General features: G+C 38.1%; 1 protein-coding gene across 9 annotated transcripts in view; it reads right to left on the bottom strand.

The window, feature by feature from the left end:
• Positions 1 to 22,569, bottom strand: part of CTNND2 (catenin delta 2) — a 676,745-nt gene that overhangs the window by 302,814 nt on the left and 351,362 nt on the right. For all 9 annotated transcript variants that reach the window (XM_086740367.1, XM_086740369.1, XM_086740370.1 and 6 more), the window contains 3 exons: positions 21,277 to 21,311; positions 20,686 to 20,802; positions 700 to 872 (listed from right to left, as the gene is read on the bottom strand). In XM_086740367.1, coding sequence (XP_086596493.1) covers positions 700 to 872; positions 20,686 to 20,802; positions 21,277 to 21,311 — 325 coding nt within the window. The remainder of the gene's footprint in view (positions 1 to 699; positions 873 to 20,685; positions 20,803 to 21,276; positions 21,312 to 22,569) is intronic.

Raw genomic sequence — 22,569 nt, 5'->3', positions numbered from 1 at the left:
CTGAAGCTTAACTTCCCAGTGAGAAACTTTGATGTTGCAGTGAAAAGCACAGAAGGTGAGAGGGTTATGTGTCAATGCCGCAAGGGATTGTTTAGACAGGAAGATAGATTTATAAAGTTTTCATGAGTATCTGAAACAATCTTTCAAAATGTTGGAAATGTACAGAATGTCTGATAAGTTGCTTGTCTTACAATGTGAGGAGGAAAAAAAGGCAAAAACTTATTCTTGCACTTGGGATTAGGCCACAGCAACAGGCGATGCATGGTATCCCAAGCAGGTTCCGCATCTGGTGTCAGCCTGGCTTTGTTTCTGTTTGCTGGCACTTACTGCTTTCAGTAATACCCTGTTACCAATGCAGAGAGGTCCCAGACCTTAGTTACAGCTCCTAATTAGCACAGTCACAGGAATTTTCAAACTTAAATGCCTGAACATGCAATTACCAAAACATATATGCAAGCGAGTCAGTAAAACTGGCATCTAAATCTCCACTTTAGTCAGGACTATTTTATTACCATGCAAGTCAATCCACTTTAGATTTACGAAAATAGGTGGTAACTCCACCCTGCTGCAGATGCACTGAAGAAGACAGAAAGTAAAGGCAGACATTCACGTGCTGGCAGACACCAAAGAGCTCTAGTTCCTGGGAGCTACCCCATACGATTTTGGGTGCAAGAGACCTGGGCTGCTTAGGACACGTACCTGGCTGTAGCTCTGGACGGCACCTCTGGCCTGACTGCTGCGGGCCGGGAGCTGGGCAGCCGCTGTTTCACCCAGGGCGAGGGTCTGGTTGCTGTGGTAGCTGGCTGAGTACTGGAAGGACCCTTCAGGTTTGGAATTGAGCTGGAGTGCACTCTGGGAGAGGAGGCTGGGCCCTGCGGGGACAGGATTTTGGAGCAGTCAGAAAGTCTCCGAGAAAGAGCATACCTGCATTATCTGTGGAGCAAGTCTCAAAATTATCAGATGTATGTGCCTTCAGCTTTTCACAGTTTGGCTTTTCAGTAATAAAAATCACATATATTAAATTGTTTCTTTACTGCTTAGTCATCATTATTATGGTAGTTAAGCTACAGACCACATTGCTTTCTCTGGAAAAAACACATGGTTTTGACAGGTGAAGAAATTCTAAGCCTAAACAAACCCAACCATTCCACTTGATAAGGAAGTACCGGTTTTCAGCTCAGAATAGTTGATGAGTTTTCCTTTTTTTCTAAGGATAAGCCTTGTTTATTCCACTTAATTATATCCAGTCGTTCTGCATGGGAAGTGCTAACTCGTTCTTCCCTGGGCCCTCGGTGCATTAGATCTATTGATTACTGCCACTCTGTCCTGTACACATGGTGATGTAATACTTTGGTGCCTGTAGGGATGGATGGCAGCTGTTAAAATATTAATAGCTCCTCTCATCATGTAGAACTCACCCCGATCTCAGTGAATCTTGGATGACTGTTTTGTCAGCCTATCATCTTCCCCATCACAGCACTGCGCGGCGGCAGAGCCAAGTGCAGGCAGCCAGCTTAAATTTGGGCTGCCAGACTGAAGGGCACGTCGGGAGCATGAACAGTGACACTTCCCACAGTTCCTTAGTTGTTCTGCAAATCTAAAACATGCTCTAATATTCCTTAGGTTCACGTACCTAAGGAAAGTGATTTAGCTTACCATGTGCACGTAGCAAATTCCCCAATTTTTGTTCCGAGAGCATATATCAGGCAGGGAAAGGCTCTTCCTACACTACATTGTCGCGTGGTTTAGACGTGACCTCCCACAACCACTTTTAATGGTGAACTCATTTTGTCTCCATACAGAAAGAGATACATTGTTGAATACCCACCTAATCCTTCCCTATGCCTTCACTGATTTTAGTCTCTTCTAATTTTCAATAAACTAGCTTACTCTTCCATGGTATCCCAGCTCGGCAAGTGAAACACAAGAGGAGAGAAAAGAAGAGGGTTATGCCGTGGTTATTGCATGAGATACAAAGAAGTCTACTTTCAACCCAACAGCTAGCATCTGTAGCATATTCAATGGCTCCACAGGGTGTAAGTTCATCTTCTGGTTAGCGCTAACAAGCTCCTGAGAGCAGAGAAGGTGACACAAACCTTAAGGGATGTGAAATGATTACGTTGATTTTGCTCCTACAGAATGTGCGAAAAGTTCAGTTTAAAAAAGATTCACAATTGCCAAATTTCAATTAATTTACCAGAAACAACTCCAAGTGCATTCCTTATACAAAGTCCTTTAAGTCTTTACTACGAGGATGTACAGCTGCTCCAAAAAGATTTCCACTTAGAAAATGTGCTAACAACTCCACCTCCAAATTAACATGGAGAGTATTTTTTTCCCTAGCATGTTTCTCTGAAATGACAGAACCATTATAACAGACATTTTCCAAAATCCAACCCGAACCTCTGATATTGTAAGTAAATCTTAGTAGGCTATGTAAAGTTGAAGGGTTTACATCTAAGTGTAGACTGAGATTATGACACTGTTTTACATATCAACACCATTTATACTGCAAAGTCAATTGCCTTCATCAGATTATTCCACATATGGGAAAAATTTAGAAAGGAAGTTTTTGTAGAAAGGAAGTCCTTGTATTTTCCTTACAAATACAGAAGGGGGCAGGTCTCATGTATGCTGTGAGGTTATTAAAAATGTATCACATGCATAAGAGCGCTGAACTTAATCCTGCATGGGTGCTTTATAAATCCAACATTTGGTAGTTTTCCATTCCCTGACTCTGCAAATAGGGTTTACTAAGCATTTTCCACTTAACCAGTTTTGTTGCAAATTTTATTCTTTAATTAAAAAAATATTTTAACAGATTTTTTAAAATAACATAAAGAAAATACAGGCTTAGTTTTAAAATGCATCTGTAGACTTTATTTTAATCTTTAAAATTTTGAATTGTCACTGAGAATTTGCCTGTGATCAAGTGACATGATAGAGTTCAGAAAATTCACAATAGCATGACCTTCCCAGAAGAGGCAAAAGTTGCAGCAAGAAAGCAATTTTTGTGCATGAAAGTGTTTAGAATCATTCTGAAAGTAATTATGCTGTGACATTTCTAAAGCTTAAATAATGATTAAACTATCACATGCTATGAACTCAATATGTTTAAATTTTCACTGCGTCTGGCTTTCAAGTGCTCCTTTCATATAACTGTGGCTCACCAGGGGATTTACACAGCCAGCTAGAATCACATACATGGATTCCCTGCACCATTTAGCCTAGAGTCCATGCACTTCAAGAAACTTATCCAAACCGTAGAAAAACATTTTAATAAAAAAGTTTAGAGCACACGGTTTTAAGTTCACTAACTACTGTATAGCAGTTTTTATTTGTACTTTAACAAGCAGTAATGAAAGATTAAAATGTACGTACATTTCAATAAAGTATTTATTAAAAATTACAAAGTCATTTGAGAGAGACAGCCAGACAGATTTTAAATTTAAAATAAGGCCACATTTCTCAAGCAAATATAGGACAGATTTGTGGCTGCTCACCTGCACATAACTAAGTCTAAACCGAGTGTACAAACAAGATACATGTGAGATCAATCAGCGTGACCTTGAAAAAACACAAGTTCCTTTTTCAGGATTTAGGGACTACAAGTAGTCCTGCCTAGTCTGACAGGGCAAAGATGGATCACTTTTCTCATTAAGGTTCTTGAGATTTCAATCTGAAGGCAAAACCAAACCTTCTGAAGAGCCCACAGCTCACCCAGAAGAGAAGTGGTCTGTTTGTATACTTCTACATGCTGATGGCTCTTGACAAGGAACTACGGTTTCTTTCTGGCAAAAATTTAAAATGTTTTGTGCTGCTGTAAGAAAGTGTTCATGCAACTATTTTTAATCTGTTTTCAGAAGAGTTAAGCAGCTGGAAATTCTCTATTTTCAGTTAGAGGCTGGAAATCACTAGATAACTACTGAAACAATGCAGTCTTATTTGTTCCCTTAATGTTACATAATTAACTATCAATCTTCAATTTAAAATAAGCTTGAAAACAAACACTTCCAGCTTCATAAGGTTTAGTTTAGCAGATGCTGAGGATTTGCAGTATTGCTTTAAAAATTTGTACTACATTTTGTTTCTGTTTGGGGGCATGGGGAAGATACAACTATCTAGTTTCCCCTATGTTTTTTCACCACCATATCAAAAAAATCTATTTGCCTTGTGAAAGAACTTTAGTGTTGGATTATTCACAGTGGATAGTACTAAATTTTCATTCATTCATTCAGTGTAACTTTCCTCCTGAATTGTCACTAAAATAGTAGAGATAGGAGTGCAAATTCAGGAAACTAAGTCAGAGCCACCCTACTGCAAGAGATGCCACTGTGGAATAACTTCAAACAATGGAGCAAGGTATAGTAATTAACTCTTCAATTTGCCTCCAGTTTGGCAGACACATACTGCAGACAATACCTCCCTCTTCCTCTTAACCTTGAGCTGAGCACTGTGCAAGGCTCTCCATCTTCCTCACCTTGGCTGCTGTAACCCGACTCAGTAAGGAGCTCAAAGGAGAGGGAGAGGGCGTGCATCTTGCCTGGGACACGGACAAAGTGCACTTAAGCTGGGAAAAGCTACTGGAGCACACAGAAGACCAGGCAAGAAGAGAACTGCGGAGGATGAAGGACATGCCTACATCAGGGAGCCAACCCACAATAAAACCTCAGAGGTGATGGAGAGCAGAGCACTTTTCTGGGAATGAGAGGAGGGAAACAGGAGTTTCCTTTGCAGTCTGGAGACCCCGGTGCTGCCAGGCACGGCACAGTCAGAGGAAAGGAGTCACTCATTCAGACAGTGAGGGGAGAGGCCCAGGCTTCTTGTGAAGCCTTTTTAATTAGTTTATATTACTCATTCCCCTTACTGGCAGTTATGTTATAGGCTATTATTTTTATTTTTCAAAAACCTAATAGTTTAAGACATATGGAGCACCTGAGAGTACCTGGAACACTTACTTCAAGGAAAACAGGGAAGAAGAGCAGATGCACTGTAAGACTTGGCCCTACCCTGAGTCCCACCACTAAAGAAAGCAGCACCAAAGGTGACCCTTGCTACCTTCCTGCCTTATTGCATTCGACAAAATAAGCATAGCCCGGCATTACACTGAACAGGCTGATTCATGGCATGTCGTATGTTGCACATGGCTGTAAATGTAAACTAGTGAGTTACAGACTCCATCACAAGCCATAGCAGAAGGAGCCTGCTTCTGGCCAACATCTGCCTGCTTCTGGCAAGGGGGGATGTCAAGGAGCTCGCAGAAGTGCGAGGTAAAGGTCGCAGAATGAGCCCCATCAGGCACAGCTGGAGCTATTCCTGTGCCCCTCACCTCTGAGGGATAAGGTATTTCACTGGCAGTGTTTCTTCACAGGCTGCTGGTTTTCTTCCTGAATAACAATACAATGAACAATGTGGCAATAAGGTGCATTGCAGCTACTTAGAAAACAAACCAAGGAAGTGAGTGGTCTTAAATAATGACATTATTATTAATTCAAGGACATCACAGTAGCAGTTGATTACGGGAAACCAAAGTTACATAGAGAATCCAGGTTACTATTATCATCCACAACTGGGTCATAAATGAGGAAAAAATGGAAATTACAGAATCATAGATTCATAGAATCATAGAATAGTTAGGGTTGGAAGGGACCTTTAAAGGCCATCTAGTCCAAACCCCCTGCTAGGAGCAGAGACATCTCCAACTCGATCAGGTTGCTCAGAGCCTCATCCAAACTGGCCTTGAATGTTTCCAGGGATGGGGCATCCACGACCTCTCTGGGCAACCTGTTGCAGTGTTCTACCACCATAATTGTAAAGAATTTTTCCCTTATATCTAGGCTAAATCTACCCCATTCTAGTTTAAATCCATTACCCTTTGTCCTATTGCAACAAAATGGTAAAACATTTGTCCTTTTATTTTTAAGAGCAGCATTTTCTTTGGAAATAAAATCTATCGCCTGTCCTTTCTACTCTCTTCAGACCACCCCTCTTCCTTCTTCCAACATTTAGAGTGAAAAAAACCCACAAACCCAAAGCAACCAAGAAAAAAAAATACCACAACCTAAAACTTTACTTTTACATTATTTAAAAAAAAAATAAATAATTCTTAAACAGTAAGTGTTTGCATGCAGAAATACTTTATATGGCTGTTTCAGAACAGCAGAATACTAGGACACTTCTCAGTACCTGCATGTACTGTTCTAGCTCTAGCAGTGCTTGCTTAGGCAACAAGAAATTAGTTACAAGTACACATAAATACACATAAACCTCTAATTATTCTACTTCTTATGCATGAATTGACAAGATATTGTAGACCAGTAAGTAAAAAAAAAAAAAAAAAAAGAATGGTAATAAAACAATAAAATTCCACCAGTATAATTATTTTATCATATTTCTTAAGTTAGGTCATCCCTTAGATTTCCTTTTTTTTCAAACCACATTTCACAGCATACAAACAAGACAAAAGAAGCTTTCCGTTGTGTGAAAAAGTGTATTTTGCTTTTAAATAATATCCTGTTCCTCAGCATAAAAATTTATATTCATTTGTGCAACTGACTTTGTATCTACATCAGAACAATTGCACTTATACATCGAAGAAAGGTCCAAAATGTCCATTTTTGTATGCTCAGAAACTGCCAACGGCCAAGGCTGCTATATTCAAATCCATTGGAATATGCTTGCCGATTTCAGCAGGAATCAAATAAGTTTTAAGATATTCTAAGCGCATTAAAGTGGTGCATGCTAACACAGAAAATGTACCAATTGAACATACAGTATAAACCCAATTTTTAACAAGTATGATGCTGGTAAAACAGTAGCTGTATTATCAGAAATGTTTAGCACATCAGCTATGTTAGTACCACTACTCCAAATTTTAAAAGCATGTTTCTTTCTGCTAGTCCTCCTGTGACAAGAGGGGATTCAATGCTCCCTGGCATTGCCAGACTCCAAGAGTAGAGGACGTAGCTCAGCTTTCCTTTCCTCGCTCGCCTGGAAACAAACCCTGAGAGACGCTAGGTGCTCAGCTGCCCACCACAATCCATAGACTTGGGTGGTGTGATGCCAAAATTAAGTATAGAAAGGATTACATTTCAAAAAAAGAAAAAAAGAAAGCAAGAAACAAAGACCAAAGTGCATCAGCACAGTACTGAATTTTGATTCAGTGAACAGTCATTAATTCCAACTGAAGCTTCAGTGAGAGATTACAAAAAATAGGCATCAGCAGCGACAGCAATTGAAAAGTCAGGGAACTTGGTTGGGAATCAGAGCTGGTGAGGCATCACATGTTTTCTTCCCTTCCCCCAAAGGGTAGGGCCTTGTCTGGTGATGGCGCAAGCAGCAGAGCTCACCCAAATTGCATTCCATCGTGGCCGTAAGCAGGAGAGTATCTCATGTAAGAAACCCAGAAGGAACTTGGGCTCTGAGGAGCTTACCACTGTCAGAAGATAAGCAGTTTTCCAAGGGCTGAGAAAACATACTAAGTGCTGAGAGACTGGTCCAGTAGACTTACATTGATTAGAGATGGAGGGCAAAGAAGCCAAACAGCCAGATGATCATGGCATTCTTGTAAAGGAGCAACTCACAAAAAGAAACCAAGGAAATTGCTCCCTGTGGAGGTTATCAATGACAGCCTATCCCATATCCACCAGTCAAATATCTGAAAAGTTACTCCAGTCTCCTGATCTTTAGACTGCAGTATCTCATGGAATTAATCACAAATTGTAGTTTCACGACGTGTAACAATTCAAGGTAATAATATAGCAATAGTATGGTCAGTCCTCAAAGGAAAAAAAGGTTGAATTATGAAATTGGACTAGTATTTTACATTACGGAGCAGAAGTTATCATGGAACAAGTATACAATACATTATCTGCTAGTTGTTAAATTATCAAATAATTACTGTATAACAACAAGTTACATGCAGTACTATATTATTACAAGATAAGGGCATGATTAATTCAGTATTCTAAATCTATGCAAAAATTATTTCTGAATTGGCTAAAATAATTACACTACAAACATATACCTAGTCAGCCCCCATGAGATAATTGCATGCTTGTTACTTAGTTTCTCATGTGAAGTTCCCCAAAAAAATACAATGCAAGTGAAAGAAGGAGTTTTTTCTCTCCTTAAGAATTAAAGTCAGTTGGCTTACTGGGGCACATTTCCTTCTCCAAGTAAGTAGTAAAGTGGAACACTACTATTGTGTTACACATTTCCATTTGGTCAGTCATCTATTGCCATGCCAGTTCTAATTGACAAAGGAAATAGACCAAGACATGCTCGAACGAACATTTAATTAGCTCCCATACCAATTATAAACAACACTTCACTCACCTTCGATCAAATGACAGAAGTAGTAATGATGAATTATAGAGTAAGTGTAAATAAAGTGTTTTTAATTAGTGTAATTAATCACTTCACACATTCTTCAACCTGCTTTGCTCATTTGGGTAACAGTTGAAAGAAAGCAGTAGCAAAACTCCTTTAATGTCCTTTAAACATTAATTTACAGAGTTAATACGCTGAGGTGCCTCACATCCCAGCGAGAGGAACCATCTCCAAGCTGTTAGTATATGCCCAATTAGGGATTTCAAATACCAAAAGTCATCGCTTACTGTTTCTTCCACCTCTCAGGTCATTTAGTTTAAGTGTGAAATATTGATTTCTACCCTACAAGGTCCTTTTTTTGTTTGTTCATTTAAGTGTGTATACTCATGGTAAGCAGTTGCTAACCACTCCTCATTGTATTTGTTGCCCGGTTTTGCAAAGGAATGGATGATTAGAAAAGATGCAATAAAATAAAAGATTGAGTCAGGTATCTGTAGAGTGGGCACTCGATTTCCGAATGCTCAACTGTGTTTGGGACACTGGGGGAATCCTACAACTAGGCTGAAAGAACAGTAATACCAGTTACTGCTCTAGGTGATAACCTGGCAGGGTCTTTCCACAACATTTAAGAGTAGGGAAGAGGGGATGATAGTTAAAGAGGAGGGGGATGGACCTGTTCTAGGGATCCTAAATACTTTGGCATCTCACTGGCTTTTCCTGTTCTCCAAGTCCTGCTCCCAGAGTTAAACCGCGTATCTGGCCAGGATCAGGAGTAAACTTTCCCTCCACATCGGAAGGGCAAGGAAAATCTGTTTGTCTGTTTTAAACCTGTCTGTTCCAGTATGGCCTAGTTTTGAGATAATCTGAAACATTCTTTGAAGAAACTGAGAAGATTTAGGATGATTTTGGAAAGCAGAGGAATTGAGTGAGGAGAAGGGAAGCCCTGCAAGTGCCTCAGGGAGTGGCAAGGAACAGACACCTTGCCACTAAACTACAGACATCTCTCCCCTCTTCCCCATTTTCTGCTCTCGGGGGAAGTGGCAAGGAGTGTAGGAGGAAGCAGTGGAGACAGGGGGTAATTGTGGGGGAAAACCCTGGGAACTAGATCAGAGAGAGACCTTTGTGGCTACCGTAAAAAGTTTTCTTATATAGGCAGGAAAAAAGAGAGATTAAACCAAGGCAAAACTTAAAATATGAAGATGAAAACAAATCCTGTGAGCTACAACTGGTCTAACAGATTCTGTAGGAAAAGAAGGACTTTCAAGCCAACTGTTAGTGAAATCTGAAACAGAAGATAACAAGTAGCTATAATACAAGAATAGTAATAAGCATTGCCCCCATTCTCCCTCCAAATTCAGGACTAGTATTAGAATTGCACTAGGAAAATATTTCAAGATCTACCTTCTAGGAGATATTAAATATTAAAGATATCAGTACTTTTACATTACAAGAAAAAATAGCAAAGCTGCAACATAACAAAGGTATCGCATTACCTAATAATGCAGAAAATTGGAAAAAAAAGAAGGTGGGGGAAACACAGACTTAAAATGAAGAACTAAATGATAATACTTTATATGCTAAATCACAAGCAGCTCCCTTGTTCTGAAACAAAAACATCTCTTTAGACGAGAGGCAGCAATTCTTAAACGAGTACACTGAAAACAAACTTGTTTTACAAACAAGGAAAGTAATTGATATGCAATATCACGCTCTACCAGCATTAAGAAGGCTATGTTCTACCTACAAATACAGAAAAGGGCTTTAGTGTTGCTACAGAACCTATTCTTAGGTACTAGAAAATAGGATTTGGTGGAATGCATTCAGAAATGTAGAATGAGTTAATCCAGGAATTCTATAAATTATATATATCTGGAGAAATTATGCAAAAGCTAGGCTGACGCCATTATGTAAGGGAACAATACAAGGATATCCCTTCTGACTCTTTTTCTGACCCAATTACTATAGGAATGAAAGATAAAGAACACTTCATTTCAAGAGTAAGTGAACCAGGAATAGAAAACAGTTTCATTACATGCTGATTATCTTATTCTTTTTACACAAGATAAAAATTCCGCCATTATTGGAAGAAGAAAACAGAGGTATTGGCTGGGACTTTAAATAATAAATCACCACTCTAACGACTAGCAAAGCACCACAAATGTCCACATGAAGTAGCAGAAAAAGGTCTGAAGTGCATGGAAAAACATAAGGCCTGAATTCCATCCTGAGAGCAAATGGTTCTTTTTTGAATTCTAAGAGATTTTTTTTTTGATGGTTGTATTGAAATCCCAGAGCCAGGGCAGGGGGGACAGCACCAATGTCTAATTCAGAGAGGACACCTGACACTACCAGGTTTCCAGCTACTGCATAACACTAACAAACTGCCTCCAAATAAGAGGAATCCCTAAACTAGGACTACAGAGGAGCAAGCGTGATCTGATGTCCTCTTAGTGTTTGGTAGAATCATGTTTCAAAACTTTGTCACTCGCAAAATATTGCCCGGTGGTTAAAATTTGCTAACTGTGTACCTGTTAGGGACAGCACAAAAACCAGAGAGAAATAAGTAGTTTTCAATAGTTAAGCTTTGTAATAAAGTATTTAACAGGGAACAATTTATTCAGGGATAAGTAACTTTTATGGCAAAAATCTGCAGGCAATATATTATAAAGATAATAGAATTTCCAGTGCGTTTACATAAAAATCTTCTGAAAGTTAGGAAACATGCTGCAAATACAAAACACTAGCAGACTCATGGAACAAGGTATCACAGCAAAGCCTAAGCAATCCTGACATAATAGGGAACTTCGGTGTTATTTACGCAGTGTATGTTTTGCTTTCTATAGCATACCACACATAGCATTACTCCAGATGTCTGTATGAAATGTAATACGGCCAGATCTTCTTTCATAAGCAATACTTGGTAATGTTTGACAGTAGGAAAAAATCTGGAGTTCCACTACTAATGAGAGAAATTACTGAAGATGCTAGAGACCAAGGCCTAAAGACATGCACTGAGCAAGAAAAGGTTTATACATATTTAAGATCAGAACACAGAAGTTGCCCTTGTCTTTGTTTTTTTTTTTAATTAAAAAAAAGCTATCCTAAATTGAGATTAAAAAGGGATAACTTACTACTGCAAATTTTTAAATGACCCCAAAACTAACCAACTTCTTTTGTAGAAGATTAATCATGTTGTATGAAATTGCTTACCAAACTCTGCACATATCGAAATCAGATGTTCTCTGAAAGAGATAATTTATCATCAGCCATTAGGATGATGTGTGTTGTAGGGGCAATGGATAGAAACTACACAGGAACAAGATGAGCAGCAAGGATAATAACTAAATTACATTTCTGCAATACGAAAGACACAAAGAGGAAGAATAATATCCTCTAGCTTCCATCTAGGGATATCTAAGGATCACCTGGAGCTCTTTTGGCAGTAGCATTTATCCTGGCATATGTTACACCTCCACAAGAAGCCTCTGCCAACAAAACCTTGTCAGTGGCCTAAGGTAGACATGATGTGAATTACACAAAGAATACAAATCACTTCTTTCCACAAATTGCATGATTTGCGGATGGTGATGATGTTACTTCTGTGAAACTCTGCAGGAGGTACGCAATACTAGGAGTGCAGAAGTCACACAATACTTCACTGTAACTGAAGTTTCCTATCTATTAAAAGATCAGACTGTGGAATCACAGCAGAACAGTACGTGAACTGGGCTTCTGGATGGGATTACATACATTTCTGAATGTGACCACATGAAGAAACTTGCTGGCAGGAGGAGGCACTGTATGCAGCAACACGGACAGCAAACTCCAACTCAGGAGGAAGAGTCATGTTTCTTTAGAAAACACTGAATTTTGGCATAAATAATTGTTATTTTTAAATTTGTTTTCATTATCAGTCTCCCATTTTACAAAAAAAAAATAACTAAATTTAAAATGGTGTGTGTGCTTTGTTCACAGAAAAAAAAGTAAATTAAGAACATATTTTGCATTATTACATACTAATGTAATTAGTATGTAATTATTACATACTAATATTACATACTAATTTTTTTGAAGTATTTTATACCTTTAAAGATCATCTGTGAATGTCAAGTGCTCCTAGTCACTCTTTGTGCCTAGCGCAACCTAAAGCTGCTATTCATAATATTAAACTAATGTGTTCCCTTTTTATTTCCAGGAAATAAAATCATATGGTTATAGACATCACACAAAGATGACTCACATGGAAGCTGAATGCATTATCAAAAATAAAAAAAACCAGACAAATCTCTTCTGACAGACCTAAATTAGACTGTTGAAAAGTAATATTTTTTTTAAGCCTACTATCTTTGACAATAAAGCATATAAAACTTCTCACAGATATATGGATCTAATACACAAGGCATCAGTAGACCTATTATGCTATTATGCTGTTCTATGAACTTAACTACTAGCACAAACCAGGTTTCATCCTCTCATGCAAAGTAGAACTCCCTTTTCCCTGACCTTTGACAGGCTTAAATCTTGAATCTTTTCTGTCCACAAATTAAAATGGCTATTTGGTCTCTGAGGCGAATCAGTTCAGAATGTGTTTAGCACTGCCTCAGAAGTCAATTAAGAAATAAGTCAAAAAGGTCAAAATTTTATGACAATCTTTTTCATCTGCCAAAACCTCCTCTGCCATAACATAGAAAGTACGCACTTCTGCTTCTGCTTTCTCTTTCTGTGTCCACAAACGTGCACTACTCTCTGCTCTCACGTTGTACTCAGAAAATGCATTTCTCCATTTATAAGGTCAGAATGGAAAAAAAACGGAGACAACTCGCTACTCTGCGTTATCACAGAAGTCACAGAAATTCTACTTTATTGAGAGCTATGTAAACTGTATGTAGCACAAAAAACCCCAAACCCAGACCCATACCCATCAAGATTTTCTGTGCCATATACATCATTTTACACAGGCTAACAAGCCAACTACCTCTTTTTCAAGACTGCATCTACACAAATCTCTGCTCACGAGGTGGCACTGACAGATCTCGGACCGATGTGGCTCTTGGCACTTCTGACTGTGCTGAGCGCGCAGGCACTGGCATGCCACTGAAGCGTGAGCAGGGTGAGTGCTTTATCAGTCTGTTGTGAGGATGTGGGTGAATTTGTTTCCTGGTCCGTACTACAGACACAATATTTACTGATGTTCTTTTGCGTTGTAGGTTCGGATGCCAGAAGTCTTTCTTTGTTCAGCTCCTACAGATGCTATTGTAAGTCACTGTCATCTTCTAATGAATTTCAGTAACTGCTTCCCGCAGTGGACGAGGGAACACCTGGTTGCCTGTGCAGGGTTTGTGTTTGCCACAGGCTACGCATTACAAGCTCATAATTAACTCCTTTCCATCTTTGATGTTGCTACCAGTTGTTTCTGCTTTCTTGGTCTCAACTCTCTCACCTTTCCATTTCCCCCCTCCATATATGCTTTACCTGCTGTTACTGCTCCTGTGTCAATTTGACATCCGGATTTTGTACTGCAGTAATAAAGCTAGATTGTGAGGGGTTTTCATTAGGAAAGGATTTTAATGACACCAGGTACTGAAGTAATACAATACTGATACATACATCAGTACATATTCCTAGGGGTAATGGTTTTAAGATAGAGGGAGGTAGATTTAGATTGGATATTAGGAAGAAATTTTTTACAATGAGGGTGTTGGAACACTAAAACAGGTTGCCCAGAAAGGTGGTTGATGCCCCGTCTCTGGAAACATTCAAGGCCAGGTTGGATGAGATCTGAGCAACCTGATCTACCCGGGGATGTCCCTGCTCCTTGCAGGGGGGTTGGACTGGATGACCTTTGAAGGTCCCTTCCAACCCTAACCATTCTATGATTCTATGATTCAAGTCTGATTCATCTCTGGGCAAGCAGGCTCAGAGATATGACGTATTATCACAGTATCAGTGCAGAATTTAGATATAAAAGCACATTTCATCATGTAGACATAACCAGAGATAAGGAAACCCCAAGAAATATGCTGCAGGTGCCAGCAAATTGAAACAAGAATTCAGCCTACAGGCTGCTATACAGAAATAGAAGGAAATTAGAAATGACTTAGCTGCAATGTTGTTATCGTGTTACCTCTGGACTCCAAACATGCCACACTAATAAACAATGTGATTTTGCTTGAAATTATGGAAGCATGTAAAAAGTAAGGACAGCAAGGCCACTTTTACACAGAAAATGTGGTAGGTTGTTTTTTTTTTTTTGCCTCTGAGGATGAATCATTATCTGTTTTGGGGACAAGACACAAGCTTTATTTAATGATGTGTGAAAACAGAAAAGATAAAAGAACTGGAAAAATAAAAGATGAAACAAGAAAGCAAGTAACAGACATAAGGATATGGTAAGACAGTAACAGGTAAGAACAGCAAGAAAAGGCAAGATTGTACAGGAAAGGAGAGGGCTAGGGAGAGATACTAAGATGGCATGAGTGTCTCTTGCTGGAGATTCCTTCAAGAGTATCCTGGTTTCAGCTGGGATGGGGCTAATTTTCTTTCCAGTAGGTGCTGTGTTTTGGATTTAGTATGGGATTAGTTATGTAAAGAACGTTGATAATACACTGATGTTACAAGCTGTTGCTAAGGATACCAAAGACTTTTTTTTCAGCTCTCCAGGTTTCGCTAATGTGCAGATGCAAGAAGCTGGGAGGGGTACATCCAGTAGAATTGACCCAAACTGGCCAAAGAAACCATTCCATGCCATAAACATCATGGTTGTGGAGGTTGGCTTGTGGGCCCTTTCTCACTTTTTTTTTTTTTTTTCCCCTTTCCTCTCACTGCTCAGGATCACTCTGGGATCACTTTTCGGTTCCATTCCATGATTGCTGCTCAGGACAGGCTGTATCAGTCATCGGGTTGTCAGACAGTGAGAAACTGTGCATCAATCGTTTTGTGTATTTTATTAACCCTATATATTATTATTATTATTAATGTATAGATTATTATATCTTCCTTTGCTATCCTAGTAAACTGTCCAGGAAGGAGAGGGAGATAAATGAAACAACATCTTATCCTCATTTGTCAGAAATCTAAGTATATAACAACTACTTCAAAAGACTGAACTTGACCCATAGTTGAGACAATGTCTGTACGACTTACTCTGTGAGAACACACAGCAAATAACTGTGAGACTGCCCTTTAACAAAAGGGGGTTTTGTTTGTCCACCTTTCAAAAGATTTACCCCATTACAAATTGGGCAAAGATGACTTTGAAACCTCGAAATTTTAAAGACAAGATATTGAAAAGGCTTGCATTGGAAGAGATGGATACAATAGGGAGACATATCCAAAATGCCCAGCCATAAGTATTTACCCTGAATATATTACAATACCAACAGAAGTTTCATCAATAAATCAAAATTTCCCAAGACCTTATGCTCTGATATACCTGGAGCTAAGAACTGTTGTGTCAGACAACTGCCAGGTTTGCATTAATGCAGCAGAATAATGGTAATGTGACCCATGTTATGCACTTCTACCACTCCCACTCCAAAGACTCCATTCCTAAAATGAAAGAGGGGCACACATGCTTCCTGGGTGATTTTCATTTCTGAGACATACTCAAAGAGCAAATGATTTTATTAGTGTGTATGTTTAGCAGGAGATCCCTCGAGAACACCTCCTTTGTGTGCACAAAGAATGACTCAGCTGGATCGCCCTGGCTCTCAGAGCAGACAATGAAATGAAAATAACTTCATCTGTCAACAAATTGTCAAGTCCACTGATTCCAAACTTCATTTCATTGATCATGTCAGCATGTCAGCCATCTGACAGGTGGCAGTTTAACAAAGCAAGAGCTATGGGATGGAAAATACACAAACACACATCCTTTTACACATTTATTGTGTAAATAGTGCCTTTTTGTTTCAATCCATTTTCAATATCTATGAATAAAGCAGCTGATAAAGGATGAAAATCATAAAGGTTGAACAAAGAGTGTTCTTTCAAACTGGCACATCTGCTTTCACACTGAGTAAGTAGGAGCTCTCTTATTGCAAAAAATTGCTGAAACAAAACTGAATTAAGAAAATAAAATAAGAGCTTAGCCCATCTTTTTTTTTTGCCTCAGAATTAGGCAGGTTAGTTAAGTGAAAACCATAGCCATCTAATACAACAGCTAGATATAATTTCATGTGACAAAAATAATCTGTTCGTGTAATATAAATAATTCTTCAGAGGAAAAGAACGGACATCTAAATGGTAGTACTACACATTTGTGCTGCATTTTGGGCAAATAGTGTCACGTGACTAAAAGAGATAACATACTGTCAGACTGAGTCCTCAGTGGTGAGCCATGCTTTTTCTTCTCCAGAAGGACTGAGGGATCCTTAACTGCCTGCATTTCTGTCAATATGTAGCCTCAGTAAAGTGCACTCTGAAATGGCATTAGCCAAGAAGACAGAGTTATTTAATCTACATTTTATTTATTCCCTTATCACTGTGCTGAATTCTGTAATTAACACTGAGCACCAGGACAACAGGGTCACAGAGATAAATAAAAATATACTCAGAAAATTTGGGAAAAAAATTTGTCTGGAGTACTGGCAATGTCAGGTGGGGAAAACTGCAATCCCAGTATGAAACACTTGATTTTATACTGAAATTTAAAATGTATCATTTTAAAAATCAGACAATTGCAAGACTCATACAAGAGGTTTTCTGAACCATGTCAAGAACAACTCTGTGGCTGCAGTCTGTAGTAACGATTTAGAGAGCAAAGAAGAAGGGCTGCCACATGAAGTGATAAATCAAGTGAGAAATAGTGAAACAATTCCATTTCAATAAGAAACCTAAACACCAAAAGCTCCATAAATCTGCCCCATAATCCTTTTAAGACCAGTCTTATGCTCATTTTGTGGAGACTGAAGCACAGGAAATAGCATGAAAGACTTAAGTTTAGATACCTTAAATTAAAATTAGAGATTTCTGGATTAGGAGATTTTGAGACTGCGGTTTAAGTTAGGAAGAAAGTGCCAACGGATCTGCTCAGCAATCTCAGCAGTCCATCTAACCCTCATTTTGCTAATGCCATGACAGACAGAGTAATCACTGCCTGTCTCCACCGCTGTAGCCTGTAAGGATTCAGTGTTGTCTGTAAGGATTCAATGAGTTTCAGGTAATTATTTCAGAAATGGTTTTGATGCTAGTATCATGGCAGTCCTCTGATGTGACATGCTAATGACCCACAGGGATAGGGGTAAAAAAGAACGAGTAGGAGGGAAAGAAATACAGGACCGAAATTTTCCTTTTGTTCCACATTTATCATCCTTCTTTTGTTTCCTTCATTCCCTATCTTTCCAAGTGTTCTCATCTTAAGTATTAAATTTTTGTTTCCACAAAACATACTCAGCCCTCACAAAATGTTTTGTCATATCTTCTTCCCAACTAAATGAACCAGTTCCACCATGAAAATACCTTTTCTGAGCTACAGTCGTCACTGTTCGTGTACCCTCACGAACACTTAGGACAGGCTGAACTCCCTCTGACTTCACAAAAACTATGTCAGATCATGTTTGATGTAAACTAGAGTGATGCAGTGGTGACAGATGTATAGCTACATAAAGATGAAGAGAAGTCACTGCAGTACAGGAACTGGACCACGGAGATGCAGGTTCAAGGCTTAACTCAGCTGCAGCTTCTGGTGTAATTCTGTAAGTTCCCTTACTTTTCGTTTGTTTGCTGGTAACTGCAAACATGTAGTTTTGGGAAGCCAATTTATACTGAGTTGGGACAGAAGAAAGAGAAGGGCAACAGTGCAGGAGTTCCCCTCAGATGCATTTAATCTCATCCCAAGCTCAGTGCAACCACAGAAAACTTGTAGGAGAGCAAGCAGCAGTTACGAATCTGCCCATCTTTGTCTGATAATAATTACTTTAAAAACAATGATCACTCTGCTTGCATTTTGCCAAATTAATAAAAGCTTTACATATTTTTTTTTTTAATTTGCTGATTCACACTCAGTGAAGATAATTAGCGAGCATCTCTATTAGCAACACAGAACCCCTCCTGCGTAAGCCCCTTTCATGTGACTTGTCCCATTAGCCTTTGTTCCTGGCTTTTATTTGCTACTAAAGGAACAGCACATGTGAAGTGATGTTTGGGATTTAGAGTGTTGTAACAGCCGCCCACTATGTGATGACTTTTTAAAACTAATTCTGAGAAAATCAAAGTGCGTGAAACCAAATCTTAGAGATTCTGACTACAGACACACTAATCCTCTACAAAGACAGAGCTACTGACAGATTAACTTGTTAGACTAAATGCACACAGTTCAGAAAAAGAAGCTGTGGTCACATCCCCAGGCAGGCTTTCATGTGATGATTTAAAAAAATATACCTCAAGTAGACTAGAACTGCCATGGCAGGCTGGAAATGCTCTCCTCAGAGACAGGCTTGTTACTTAAAATACAGCTATGCAGTCAAACTGCAGAAGTAAATGTAACTAAAGTTGTAAAGTTAAGAACCCAAAAGTTAGGAAATGCCAGACTAAGTTGCCTTTTCTGAATCATCACTCTTCCCCTCCTTCTTTGTCTTATGGCCAGTGCGCACAATGCAAAACTATTCCGTGTTTTGTAGTTGCCTCTTATTTTAGCAGATGACCTCAGGGCTTCATTGAGAAATGTCCAATACAAAGAAAAAAAAACAAACAAACAAACACTCTGGTGGGTTACTCTGTGACACACAATGTTTACTTGAAGCACACCACAAATAATGACCTTAAGGATACCTGTAAATTGAGACATTTATATAGATCTCATTTCCTACCAGGAGACTGAAGGAATTAAGATCGAAAGAGTCTATGCTTCAGAGTGAGTTTTAATCTTCCTTCTATATCACGCTTCATGTATTTCAAACTGTGCTTCCATAGTGCCCAGTTAGCTGTTTGTTCTCAGCATACTTGTGCACTAACTGGGAATACCAAAAACTAGGTATCAGTAGAAGATACCTTGAATATTTCACAACTGTAACATCAGAACTTTAAGACACGAAGGAGGGATACAATTAAATTCTAAGTGCAAAGCTGAACTGTCAAATACAAGATTTTTGTTTTCATTTAGTACGTGTGTTCTACTCATTGCTTAGAGAAGTTAGAAGCGCTCCAGATGAAATTCCTCTTCAGTATGCAGTGCAATCTGAACCTTAGCTTTGGCGTAAATGAGGCATGGACACAAAAGGTACAAAACAAGGCATCATAATAACTGGTTTATAATGCAATCACAAGAAATTCAAATCATGTTGTACAGACAGCCTTGACTTTGTTACTTTTGACTTTGCAAACACAGTAACATTTTAACTGTATGACGTGTTTGTGATATTTTACTCTAAATTGAAAAAATACCAAAAAGAAAATCCAGTATATGACATTGTAATTGCATTTATGAGTGATTAGCAGAGCTGCCACTGTTAGCTTTCGCATATATCTGATTCTTAATTAAAACTATAAATGGCAAATAGCAATCTGGTTTAATTTTGAGGTGGGCCTGCAGCAGAGGAGTATGAGGCACTGTGACAAAAGGCTTCACAAGTATTTCCTGACAATAAGGAAGATGAAGCTTGCAGCTCTGTGGGAAAGCCTGCTCCCTTGTGAGCACATGCACCTGCCTGTTCTCCTCTAAACCTATGTTTCTTAGGGACAGCTGTTGTCCTGTCCATAATTCTATCATTACTTCCTTTCTTGAATGTCATTCTCATCACCCTGTTGGTCCCCTTCTTTGCACCTAACAGAACAGCTGCTAAATGACCAGTGAGTCAACCTTTGAGAAGATACTTCAGCTTTTTTTTGCTACAGCTGCATCATTCTCTGCATCACCTTTAAAAAGTTCACCTAATTATTTCTGTCTGCGTATCCATTTGAAAATTTTAGTTTTAAGGAGTATGAGCTACCTGGCCAAGTGCTTACAAAGAGACAGCAGAATTACTCACAAACTCAAACCACGTTTCATTTTATTACTTTTGCTTCCTGAAAAAGTGCTGTTTGAAAGTTACTTTTGTAGTGGTGATGCTGAAGTCTTGTGACATGACCTTATAGTATGGTAAAGCAATATTGCAATTACAAAATATTTTCCTTAAAATATATTCCACATGTTTGATTTTTTCCTCCACGGACTAGCAGTGAGATTCTCTCCATTACAAACAAACCCAAAAATTAACCTGCAAAGGCAAGGAGACAATTTGCCTGCTTGCAACTACATTGTCGTCTACCAATATCAGAAAATAATCAAGAAAAACACTGTGAGATCTGCATTCAGTTTTAAAGCATGAAATATTACAAATATGTCTGGGTTCCAGAAACACATTTCTAGCGACTTACTTTCACTGGCTGAATAGTCCTGTGGATCAAGTATCCCTGATTCCTGCAGTGATCTAATACAGGAGTCCACCAGCTCCAGACCAGTGGTGAGCTCATCTTCTATATCCTTCTGACCATCTGCAACAAAATTAAAAACATAAAAATGTAAAAGAAAGGCAAAAAGGTGAAACCAGTTACAATACAAAAGGTAAAACCAGTTACATGTGACTAAGCATTCACAACTGATGAAGAAATGGAGAACACACCAGGACTACATATTCAGAGGAGGCTGGCCATATTAAAAATTACGCCATCCTTTGAAAACATAGTCTTGGATTAATAAAAGCAAAATGAGAAAGTTCAGAAAAAAAAAACTTAAAAAAAGTTAGAGACACGTTCAGCAATTCTCCCCCTCAAAACTCTACGTTAGTCTCGGTGTACTTTCTGTCAACACTAACAACTTTTGCCAGTTTTTAAGGAAGATTTTCACATACTAGCAATGAAAATAAATATTACATAAATAAATGTTGCTTTCCCCTTCATCTTCTTTAGGAAATAAGATCATTCTGGGAGATGATGTATGTAACACATGTATGTTGATAAGTACATTACCTTGTGTTTGCCAGTGAAACTGCTCTTCTGTTGAACTGAAAAGACAAAAAAAAAGGTGTTAATTGTTAATGAAATGCTTCAGTAGTGTGCCATCAATATTCAGATCTAAATCTGTTCTGATGAAACTGATTTAAGAATAAAGGAACTGACTTAAAAATACATAACATACTTAAAATATAACAAATATTATTTTACATTTTTTTTAAATGAATGACTTGCACAATATCCATTTAGCAGGAGGGAAGCATCTTCACGTCCTAATTAAGTAACTTAAAACATATATATAGAAATTGCCCTCTTAGTCTTGACACATAAATTACACTATTTCAAAGCAAAACCCTTAATATTTTGCAACTTTTTTTGATCCTTCTGTTTGTCTGATTTTCTATTTTTAAAGAGAAAGTTATAAACTGCTTTCTCAAGTTAACAGTTACGTGTGATTTCTAAAAGAACTTATGGGTATGATTCTTGGTTCTACTGATCATTATGTGCATTTTTATATTATTCAAATGTGCAGCTGAGTTAATTCAATTGGTATACACAAGACAGTAAATTTAGATGTGTTTGTGCTTCTATGTACAAGCACTTAAGCAATGGAAGGTCTTAATTTTAAAATAGTGAGCAAGCACACTAGAGGATGGGTTAGGTAGGTTTTTTTCCTATACAATGAATGATACATTTAAATGAATGATAAAATGAACGATATAGTCAATGAGGCATTGAGTACACTTCCCTCCAAGGCATGACCTGTTTATGCTTCAATATAGGTCTTTCTTACATGTCAAGAATACAAAAAAGATTGAAGTTACTCAGTAACAATAATTCCTTTTATGACAGTGAACTGATTATTATACTCATGATTAACATATTTTTCTGGACATTTTTACAAGATATTTATACGGGAGAACAAAATAATCTGTTGCATCCATTGGTAAAAAAACAAAGACGGAAATTATTTTAACTTTTCACACCATACATTTATTTCATTCTGATGTTGAGAATAAATGTTCTTTTTAATGAGTAAATGGATTTTAAATCTTGAATTGTTTTTCCTTTTCCGAATAAATGCTGAATCTTATGAATATGTGAGTATAGCTCCTAGTATCTATGCTCTGCATAAGAATATCATAAATGAAATTACATGCTTCTTTTTGGAGGTCTCTTTTTACGGGAAAAGAACTTCGGTTTATTATTTTTTATTTTAACTTTTAATTTCTAACTGGCATCAAAAGTGTTAACATAACAAATTCAAATCTATACAACATCACTGATTTCCAAATATCTACCATATGT

The sequence above is a fragment of the Chlamydotis macqueenii genome, chromosome 2, assembly GCF_036417535.1.
Source record: "Chlamydotis macqueenii isolate bChlMac1 chromosome 2, bChlMac1.mat, whole genome shotgun sequence".
NCBI classification, from domain to species: Eukaryota; Metazoa; Chordata; class Aves; order Otidiformes; family Otididae; genus Chlamydotis; species Chlamydotis macqueenii.
This window is presented reverse-complemented; position numbering and strand designations above follow the sequence as displayed.